The sequence below is a fragment of the Otolemur garnettii genome, unplaced genomic scaffold, assembly GCF_000181295.1.
Source record: "Otolemur garnettii isolate 467f Iridium unplaced genomic scaffold, OtoGar3 scaffold00049, whole genome shotgun sequence".
Classification (NCBI taxonomy): Eukaryota; Metazoa; Chordata; class Mammalia; order Primates; family Galagidae; genus Otolemur; species Otolemur garnettii.
In genome coordinates this window covers 8,663,834-8,674,957 of record NW_003852444.1, presented here as the reverse complement: position 1 = coordinate 8,674,957, position 11,124 = coordinate 8,663,834, and the positions used below count along the sequence as shown (strand labels likewise).

At 42.6% G+C, this 11,124-nt stretch overlaps 1 protein-coding gene across 1 annotated transcript in view; it reads right to left on the bottom strand.

Moving 5' to 3' along the window:
• Positions 1-4,995: 4,995 nt before the first annotated feature.
• Positions 4,996-11,124, bottom strand: part of SLC13A4 (solute carrier family 13 member 4) — a 45,113-nt gene continuing 38,984 nt past the window's right edge. Inside the window, exons 15-17 of the mRNA XM_012806236.2 lie at positions 10,284-10,445; positions 7,650-7,787; positions 4,996-5,373 (exon numbers count right to left, since the gene is read on the bottom strand). Of these exons, the coding sequence (XP_012661690.1) occupies positions 5,236-5,373; positions 7,650-7,787; positions 10,284-10,445 (438 nt within the window). The 3' untranslated portion in view covers positions 4,996-5,235. The remainder of the gene's footprint in view (positions 5,374-7,649; positions 7,788-10,283; positions 10,446-11,124) is intronic.

Here is an 11,124-nt window from a genome sequence, read left to right as displayed (position 1 = left end):
ATGGAGATTGTCAGTATATAAAGAAAAAGGATCCTCCTTCCTTTTTTGGTTGCATAAGATTGCATTGAATAGATATACAGTAAGTTATTGGATCTGTTGATGAATGTTTTATAATGCAATTATAGTGATAACCTTGAACCCAGTGTTATAGTATCTGCAGGGTATAGCTGTAAGATGAAGTCCTAAAAGTGTAATTTGAACTAACTATAGATTAGTTAACCATTTTGTTAGGTGTTTTGTTTCAGAAGGCTTGTTGGGCAGCTTCACTGATAATGCCATTTCTGAAGACCTAGAACATTCAGAATCAACAAGCTGGAAGAATTAGAGCACCTTTTTTTCAGACAGTGATGACACTGATTCTTTTCTACCTGTGATAAAATAAAATGATTCAGCATCTGTTTGAAAACCGAGATATCTGATACTTGGAGATAAGTTTTATCCCTGTCAAAGTTGTCTTTATGTGTGAGACAGATGAGAATCAAATTATGGTTTGACTTTTTCCCAGCATTGTGATCATGGGCAGGTGATTTATTCTTTCTGAAACTCTTGCATTATCTGTAAGATGTGGACATGATACCTACCTCATAAGGTTTTTGTAGAAATAATTGAAATAATGTGTGTGATATGTTACCCAGTGCTTTACAAATTATCCAATAAATAGTAGATATTGGCTCAAACATGCTGCTTTTTTGGCCAGTTCTGCAATCACTTTTGGGAACAGCTATCAACCTTGCAAAAGTTGTCATTGTTTTGTGATCAGTCTCTTTGGTATCAATGAAAATTTACAGGATCCACCTGGCTCACAAGATTTGATCTTGAATGACTGAACTGTTAGCAGAATGAACTAGAGTCTCAAAGGATAAAGTTTACCATGAGGGTATTCAAAATGCTAGAAACTTAGGAAGCTGTTTCCAAAGAGAGATTCCTGCTATCAATCATGACAGCATTGTCACTGTATGTGTGATCTCCCAGAGTGCTACTTTGGGTTTGAAATTCACTCAGATGTTAGAAGATTAGGTCTCTTTTTCATTATACCTTGTAAACAAGGCTCATTTGGACTTAGGGCTTCCCTCAGGAGTGATATTTAACCTTGCTGATAAAATCATGTCTACCAGTGGGAGCCCTCCAGCCCATCTGTGCTGAAGTTCAACCTTACCATGTGAACTGCTACAGAGTGACCACAGGCTGACTTTGCGTTCACCATTCAGATACCGTCTCCTAGTTTTATGTTCTTGCAGCAGTGAAAAGAAACTCACAAGACCAATATTGACTGAGATATGTATGATATTCTCATATGTTGGAGAAACCTGGTTTTGAGGTATAGTTGAAAATTTGTGCTGTGGATGGGGTCTCTGGTGCTGAAAATTATTCTTTTCCTGGGAGTTTTGTAGTTTCCTTTGAGAAGAAGCCTCACAAGATGTTCCTTTATTCATTTAGTATTTTTTTTTTAAAAGAGAGACTTGCTCTGTCACACAGGCTAGAGTGCATTGGCACTGCAACCTTGACTTGGTTTTAAGCAGTCCTCGTACCTCAACTTCCTGAGTAGTTGGGGCTTATAGGTATATTCCATCATTCCTGGCCACTTTGTTGCCCATGCTGGTGTTGGGTTTTGAACCCCTGAACCCTCTCAGAGTGCTAGGATTATAGATGTGAACTACCACACCCAGCCTCTTATTTCCCTTTAAAAATGTTTGAAAACTCAAGTTAATGTTATCTAAGAAAACTTTTTTGCCACTCCAGACCATAAAATGAAGGTTACTCAAAATACTAGTGTAGGTTACTCCAACATGTGAAAAGATTTTAGAATTGATGCTGAAAATTTAATACGTTGAACTTAAAAAGTTTATTTCTAAACTGTAACCCTCCCGAACAAAACAACAATAAAGGGAGAGAAAAAACAACCTTGTTTAAAGTCATCAAGAGGGATCAAATTTTATGAATTGAAATTACCAAAGTTATGTCTTTAAACTTCTCTTCTGGCTTAGTATTGTATAGGATTAAGCAGTTGCTTGTGACTTAAAGGAGCAGTTTTCTTTTTCTAACTCATTTACTCAGTTGCCACTTGTATGACTGTAGAGGAAAGTTAGCTGTGTGGTTTTTCTAAGATGTCTGCCCATGTTGGTTCATAGAGCCTGTGTACACATGTGTAATGTTTTCATTTCCACTAAGTAGTTCACTCCCTAGATACTATGCTGGTATTTGTTTTTCTCCTGATGTTGTCCACATTTTTAATGCCTCTTCAGAGTTATTCCTCCTGAAGGAACACTACATACTGTACTGGAGCAAATGAGGCTTTTCTTAAATGTCCATTCTTGGGTTTTGCACGTAGCATTTCCCTTCCTTACACTGATGAATGGCTTCTTTTTCCCCGATTGACTGTTAGGGCCTTGCCTTGTGGAAAGGAATAAGGTAGTGAAGGAAAAATGTTTTGAGATCTTGCCTGGTTTTAATAGGGAGTTTGTGACACATAGATTTTCAGATGTTCAGTTTATACCTTTCCTAAATCTGGTTGCAACATATCCACTCAAGTACTGAAGATCTAACATATGGTATATTTTGCAAGGCACTGGGAAAGAAAATGAACTGAGAATGGTGAGACTGTGGAAATTCCCAGGGTGGGGTGTTGCAAAACTTGGGTCTTGGGCCTGCTTGAATCACTGCCTTGATGGTAGAACCTTATGAAAGGTGCAGTGCAGTTGCATCATCTTACATACACATTTGTGCAGAGCTGGAAAGCAGAAAGGTGCTGCATAAGTAGTGCATACGCTCGTGCTCACCCTTCAGTCAGTGAGGGCCGTCCCGCACTGACCCACCTGTGTACTCAGTGGTCTCCATTCCCTTTGTGTTCTGATAGCGTGAACGTCTTGCTGTCCAACAGCGCTTCTGGTATTTAGAGAGAACTTTTTCAAACAGTTTGGTCCCCAGATGTGAAGCCAGCTACTTCACCTGGTGTTTAGCCAAAGAAACAGAGATCTATTTTGATATTGGAGGAAACACTAGCTAATTTTTTATTTATTAAAAGATGGCATGTGAGTCTTTGTGATATGTAAATGCTAATGTAAAAAATTGCGTACCATGTACTTTGTAGATAACTTGAAGCAAATTTGGTAAGTGACTTGAGAATAAGATGTAACTATACTTAGTGACAGTGACTTAGGCTCTCAGTTTCATCATCTGTAAGGTACTAGAAGATAAAAATCAAATTATATTTGCAAGAGACACAGGATAACTAAGGAGAGCTAGAAGCTCTTACCTAACAGTGGAGTGATTTAGATGACAAGAAGTTATTAATCACATCTGCCATTTCCTGTTACTGGAATGGCAGTCTTGTTTGGCTTGATGCTCTGGTTTTGGGAAAGTACAGTGTAGCTCTTGAGAGCAGTCAGTAGACCAGACTGAAATAAATGGGCTTTCTAAATCAGTGAGTTGAACGCATTGGCTGCTGGGAGCACCTGGCAGCAATTGCTACTGGAGAGCTGGCACAGCTTGCTTTCCAGGAGTGAGTCAAGTTCTCAAATAGCTGACCAGTGGCCAGCAATTCGAGTCTGCTTCTAAATCTCTTTTCTTTCTCTCTTCACTTACTATACTGCCAGGTTCTTACTATCTACACCTTTGTCTTACTGTTTGAATTTTGTAATGGGTCACCAATAGGACAATTTGGCTCTAAAATCCTGATTCTTTTGAACATGTTAAAGCAAAATGACATAGAGATGTTGGCTCAACCAAATCATCTGGAGTGTACCTAGTATTTCATGTGGGTTCATGAAATGGTCTTCACTATTACGTTGCTTAAATCATGGAGTCTAAGCTAACTGACAGGGCGGAGGTACTAATATTTCCAGTTAACCCTGATTAATCACATTCTGTGGTTAACACATTCATGTGGTTGTTTCTTTTGCTACAAAAGAAACTTTACAACTCACACTTGATAAACTAAGTGATTTTGTAGATAAATTGTGGGAAAACGACACATGCTATCAATAGTATCTTAAAATCAGTCAAAACAATGAAGTGACTATGAAGGACTCCTTTTCAATTAAGATGTACACATATTTAGCAAGCACCTGAGGGTAGAAGTCAGAGGTATGTAATGCCAGCAAACTGGCAAGCACATGTGTCATGGAGAAAGTGGCATGATCTTCAGGAGGAAGGAGGCCTTGATTTCCAGAATTATTTTTTCTCATGGGAAGGATTTATTGAGCAGTTACAGCTTGCTACATTGTAGAAGTTGCTGGGGGAATTCAAGAGACAGACATCTCTTCTTCCCTCAAGGGGCTCATTGACATGTAGGAACTGAGTGATGTTTGGACTTTTGGGTACTACTAGTACTTTGTTTTCTCAGGAACAAACCTCTTTCAGTCCAGAAGCCAGCCTAATACCAATAATTGTACTGTGGTCTTTATAGTTTTGGTTTCCCTAAAATGATAGGTCTGAAAGTTTACCCTCCCTCCCAACAGTTAACCAGGGCAATGGTATCTGGTTAGTGTGACAGGTAGAGGCAAAGATGATAATCTCAACATGTCTTCTTTCTCTACTTCCCTTCCCTTGGCAAACAGAACAAGACCAGCCTCCCTCTGAAGGGAAATACTATTTCTATGCAGAAATCTGGTGCCAAGGTAAAGGGGAGCCATTGGAAAAAGATGCTTAAATGGGAATCAAAGTTGTGATTTAAAAAGCACTGATTGCCACAAAGAAGAGCTATTAAGAATTGCCTTTTTATGGAGAGAACTTAGGATAGAAACGCTTAGAGAAAGGAGCTAACATTAGCTCTCAAGTTCTGGGTGAGGTTTTCCTCCTCCAAGAGAGATGTCACTGGTCTCACTATCTGTATAGGTAGGGTGGTTTGGGTATCTCCTTTAACTCCTAAAAAGGTAGTAAGAATAAAATAAAACCTAGTGAGGCTTAGCCTCTGAGGGGCAACCAAGACAGGCTTTCTTCCTTTCTTGTCTTCAGAAAGAATTGCATAGAAGGGCTGGTTATAAGGAAGCAAGAACAATTTTAGGGTTTTTTGAGCTGTGGTGCTAAGGAAGGGAGGGCAGGGAAGAAGACACTAACAGCCAAGCACGTGTTTGTGGTTGTTGGAAGATTTTTGCACTTCACTTGTGGTAGATGGTGGGATCTTCTGGCAAGGGATGCCTGGGCGTGGTTCTGTTGTCCTGTGCTCCTGATAGTTTTCTTGGTGTATCAGATTTTGCTGGGTGGCAGCAGCACCTTAGGCCAGTTTGTGCACTTGTGTTAGGCCTGATCAGTGATGTTACTGACCTTTGCCCATGCTGGATACGTGTCCAGGTGGAAGAGGCTAATTCCCCAGGTGTTGATGGCCACCATTACTATTACCAGTCCAATGACATTGACCCCCAGGCCAGCTTTCACCTGCAGGACACAAACAAGCACTCTGTCACTCTGCCTCTAGTTTCTCTGCCCAGGCAGCAGCAGCAGAGATCCCCAAGCACTCCCTGGCTGTGTCCCCAGCCCAAGCCTTGCTCCATTCACATGGCCCTGATTGGTTCCAGTCACTGCCTTGGGTGCTCTAGTGTTGCCTTAGGGTGGCACGGGACCTTGAAAAGATCAAAAGGCAAGAAGAGATTGGGGCTGGGAGGAGGTGATTAGAATCATCCCCACTTGTTGCTTGCAGCACTCACTATAAAGTGGAAGCCTCGAAGGTACATGAGTTATTTGGGATACCACATCTATGGAATGTGAAGTGATTTCTGTGGTTCAGTGATAGGGAAATGTATTAAACAAAATTAACCAGATCTCTTTAAAGCAAGAACTTTTTAGAGCCTTTCATATGCTAATACACACAGGGAACTCCGTATAAGGGGCTCTATTATCCAAAGCCTATACTGCTGTTAACCGTTTTTTTTTTTCTTTAAGAAACAGCTCATGGAAGTCATGTACCTTGGGTTCACCTGGGGAAACAGGTCAGCTACTTCTGCTCAGCTCTTAGGAAGGTGACACAGGCCTGCTAGCTGGAGTGGGGACTTTGCTTCTTTCTTCTGAGGCAACTGCATTTCAATTCTGCCCCCTTTTATTTTTGCTATGACATTGACATTCATAGGCTGAAAGGGGATGTGAGGGATGGCAGAGCCAGGGCGAGATGGAAAAATGTGTACAGGAAGGACAGCTGACATTCTTCCACGGAGTAACCAAGCATCTAGTGTGCAAGTCCACGAGCTGGCATTGATTTGGGGAAAGGGGATGTTGGGAAATGGCTCCAATAAATGGCTACACGTGTGGTCTCTCTCCTGCCTTCTGGCCAGGGCCCTGGACTTGTCAATCATCAATCCCCTGGGCCTTTTGGCATGGAGAATAAACAGCCTTTGTCTCCCAGTAAATGAGAAGGGGCAGGTTCTAACAGCTAAATTAAGGTTCTTTAGAGCTAAAAGGGACTCCATGGAACCTCCTCATTTAGCAGATTAGAAAAATTGAAGTCTTACGGGAGGGTTCGACCTGAGAGTAGATTCCAGGACTCGCTCACTTGTCATCTGGGACCTTTGAAAATATCTCTGGTCATTTGATTCTAGTATAGAAGGCTAGGGATAAATGGTGGGGGAACATAGCAGAGGCAGTAGAAGCTGGGGCACAGCCATGACCTCTCTTCTGGAAGTATCACAGATAACTTATATAAGCAGTTAGCACAGGTGGAAGGACCTGAATAACTGCCGGTAACGCGAAACTCTTATTCCATTCCTCCATTTGATATGCTACTGGGCTGCTTAGAATTCCCATGAAAAACCATTCTCAGACCATCAGCAAGAGTGAATGGGCCCTGCTTCAGGCAGTCAGGTCACAGTAATTTGTATCAGTGTTTTCCATCCTCTCCCCAGCCCCATGAGCCCTGGGTATTAAGAAGCACAGCAGAGTGGCGCCTGTGGCTCAAGTAGTAGGGTGCTGGGCCCATACCAGAGATGGTGGGTTCAAACCCAGCCCTGCCAAAAAAAAAAAAAAAAAAAAAGCCTTTGTGTGTGTGAGTGTAAAATATGCATTGCATTATGTGTAAAATGAATAAAATACATTTTAAAAATTAAAAAAAAAAAGCACAGCAATGGGTCTCAGTTGAGGAGTGGAGGGTGGATAAGCCCAACACTAAAGTCAGCAGCAGAATGTCTCCTCAAAGCCATCTTTTGTGAGCCCAGCTGAAAACTAAAAAATGAATGAATGGTAGATGCTTCATTTTCCATTGTGGCTTCAGGGGTTTCTTGCTTGGGGGAGAGTTGACCAAAAGAATCCTGTTCTCACAAAACCCCTTTCACTATAAGTTCACACAGTTTCTCATACTTCATCATCTATGAATAAACCAGCAGTCTTTGAGTGACTATCCCCACTGAGCCAATAAATAAACAGGCAAAGCTTTGTGCAAGCTCATGCCTTCTGGAACCGGGCCACTGCCTGTGTCTGTTCCAGCTCCATCTCAGTATCCATTTTCTTCCAGGTAAGGGTTGAGAGAACACCTTACTGCTCTTTTTGGTATGAATGGACCAACCAAAACCTTTTTACAGGTCTCATTCTTTCTGCCACACTAGGCTGAGTATTGATAGTCCAAGGACACTGCTACCATACAATAAATTCTGGGGGAAGGCTGTGGAGCGGTCATCCCTGTCCTCATGGCAGCTGGGCCTGGCTGGGGGGCAGCACCAACGACTCACCATATCTTTGATCTGGCAGTGCCCGTAGCTGAAGACAATGGCGTTGGGGGGATTGCCCACAGGCAGCATCACTGCAAAGGAGATGCACATGGTGACTGGGATCAGGGTGTAGAGTGGGTTAATGTGCAGTGTTTCAGACTAGAAGAGAGAATTCACAGAGACACCAGTGTTGAGATTTGGTTTGCATTTCCTATGCTTACCATCACAAACATGCTCTAAATGGAGACTTAGCATTAGCTAACCTTAGCTGGAACCCATGTGCTGGGGGCAGGTAAGTCCCTGCCCTCCAGGGCATGCAGTGTCCTTGGCAGCCTAAATGGGCTGATGCTGCTGTTCACTCACCCCTCCCCCCCACCCCTGACACACACACACACACACACACACACAGAAATATGGCTTTGAGTTACTTCCTAGGAGGAATGTTTGGGTTTGGGGTGCTTTTTAAAGGAGGAGATGTTTGGGGTTTGGGTGCTTTTTTAAGGAGGTGATTTTGGGTTTTTTTTGAGAGGGAGGATCTCGTCACCCACACTGGGGTACAGTGTTGTGACCACAGCTCAGTGCAACCTCAAACTTCTAGGCTTAAGCCATTCTCCTGCCTCAGCCTCCTGAGTAACTGGGAGTACAGGTGCATGCCACCACTCACAACTAATTTTCTTTTTTTTTTTTCTTTTTTGGAGAGATAGATCTCTTTATGTTGCCCAGGCTGGTATTAAACTCCTGGCCTTATGCAATCCTTCTGTATCCGCCTCCCAAAGTGCTGGGATTGTAAGTCTAAACCACCATCTCCACCCAAGAAGTGGTTCTTAAACTTTATTCTTTAGCTGAGAATTCCTTTCTTTTATTATTAGTTTTGTTCTGTATAAAATGGGGATAATAATGCCAACTCTTTTTCTTTCTCTCTCTCTCTTTTTCCCTTTCCTTTTTCCTTTTCTTCTCTTTTCTTTTTCTTTCAACACAATCTCACTCTGTTGCCCATGGTTGACGTTATCCTACCTTACAGCAGTCTCAAACTTCTGGGTTCAAGGGATCCTTCTGCCTCAGCCTCCTGAGTAGGTGAGACTATTAGGAGCCCACCACAATGTCTAGTTAATGGCTAATATTTTTTGTATTTTTAGTAGAGATAGGGTCTTGCTCTTGTTTAATGCTGGTCTTGAGTAATGAGGTCTTGGCCTCACAGAGTGCTGGGATTATAGGTATGAGCCTATACCCATCACACCCAGCCAGAGAATTTCTTCAAATAAAAATCTCATGAATAACCTATTTAATTGATGGCAGGATCCCTCACCCTGGGGGTGCAGAACTAAGGTGTTTATTCTAGGGAAGATAATTGCTTTATATGAGAACTCAATCCATGGTTTTGCTCTCAATGCTACCAAGTTTTAACTAGCTATATTCCCCTGCTCATGTAAGCAAAAGGACAAAAAGAGAGGCTGGAGACATCTAAGCACAGGGAGTAGATGGAGGGGCTGCCACATGGGGTTAGAAAGCAGGAGGAGACTCTCTTGCTGGGGTGGGGTGGGGCCTTCATTCCCAGGTTCCACTTCCCTAAACGGGTCAGATACAGAAGGTGCACTACCTTTTGGGCTACATGGCCAGGCCAAGGTCTGGCAGTTGCTCCCCTCCCTTATTCCCTTCACAACAAATTGGTCCAAGGCTGTGGAACATGGCTGAAATTGTCCCCTTCTCAAAACTTTCTCAAGGATGATGAAATTGGGTGGACGTGGTGATTATGGTTAGTGCTTTGACCTTGGTCTTTGTGGCTGTGTGTTTTGCCTCCATTTTTTGTGGTTATCTTTGTGGCCCAACAGTCAAGTTTTTCTCAGGAGAGGAAGGTTGATAATGACTCTGAGGAACTGGAATTCTCAGTAGTTGTTGTTTTTAAAGAAACAGAAGGGGTTTTTTTTGTTTGTTTGTTTGTTTGGCATTATAAAGCACCTAAGAAGATAGTCCAGGGTGGTTATGGTACTTCCATGATGCCATCAGGGACCCAGACTCCTTTTATCTTTCTACTCAGCCATTGTTAGGAATTCTAAGTTTTTAAGGTTATTTTGTCTTTTTTTTTTTTTTTATGAAAGAGATAGGATCTTGCTCTGTCATCCAGGCTAGAGTACAGTGGTACAATCATAGCTCACTGCAGCCTGGAACTCTTGGACTCAATTGATCTTCCTAGCTTGGCCTCTTAAGTACTTGGAAATACAGGCGTGCATCACCATACCCCACTAATTTTTTATTTTTTGTAGAGATGGGGGTCTTGCTGTGCTGCCTACACTGGTCTCAAACTCCTAGGCTCAAGTGAACCTCCCACGTCAGCCTCATAAAGTGCTGCGATCACAGGTGTGAGCGGGCCGCCTTTTGTTTCCACTCAGGGCTGCCCCTAAATTAATCCTACTCTTTGGGGAAGGTGTTTCTAGAACTCTTGCTATGATTTACTAATGTATCTTTTTATTTATCAGTTACTATTTGAAAAACTTCATTTTTCATAATATGAGTTGAACACCAATCAGCGAAGGCTTTTGGTAGTGACCAGAGGAGAGGGCACAGCCCAGGGAGCTTCCCTGGAGCCAGGCCTACCACTGCAGGCCCTGGGGCAGCCTGCCTGGACATCTGAGAGCCCTGTAGTACTCTGTTACTCACCAGGCTGCACAAGATGGGCAGGAAGATGGTGATGGTGGCTGGGTTGCTTACGAACTCGGTGACAATAGACACAAGGATGCATGCCAGCAAGGTGACAGCCCATGGGGGGAGGCTGCTCAGGGACAACATCTGGTTCCCGATCCATGTAGAGAGGCCAGAGCTCTGCAGGAGGGAAAGGTGTTACGGTAAGAAGAAAGGGGAATGAGCACATCCCTAGCGGAATTTTTCAGAAGCCCAGGGATGTGGGAGGGTTGGACCACCAGGCATCATCTCATTTGTCTGTTTCAGTCTGACTGGAGCCAGAGGCATTCCTGATTTTTATCATTAGATCATTTTGTAGCCCAGAAAATTCTTTTTTATCCTTGCTTATGCAACATTCAGACTTTGGGTTTCCTGGTTAGTGGTCATCACAGGGCATTCTTGAGGACTTTGCCATGATGACTTGGCAGAGGTTGGAGATCTTTATGGCTCAACTTTAGTCTCACTTCCCTTTCTCCAATGTCTCAAATTCTTACTCTATACATTGACACAACAGTGCCCTTCACACAGAGTGCCAAGTGTAATCCTTTATTCTGCTTTTGAAATCCATTTCTGTTATTTTATCTCCTAAGAAAGGGAAACAATTATCTACATCTTTGGGTAGTAACCTTCCTGTATTTTTTAAGGGGTGAACATACAGTGCTGAACACTGGAAATTATACATGAGTAATAACGCACAGAAGCATTAAAAGTCTATCTCCATTTAGTGGAGAAGGTGCCTCTTCACTGGCATGTAACCATCAGCTCCGTCTGTTTTAGCTTCACATCCCATCATGGCTGACATTAGGATCTATTGTCTGCC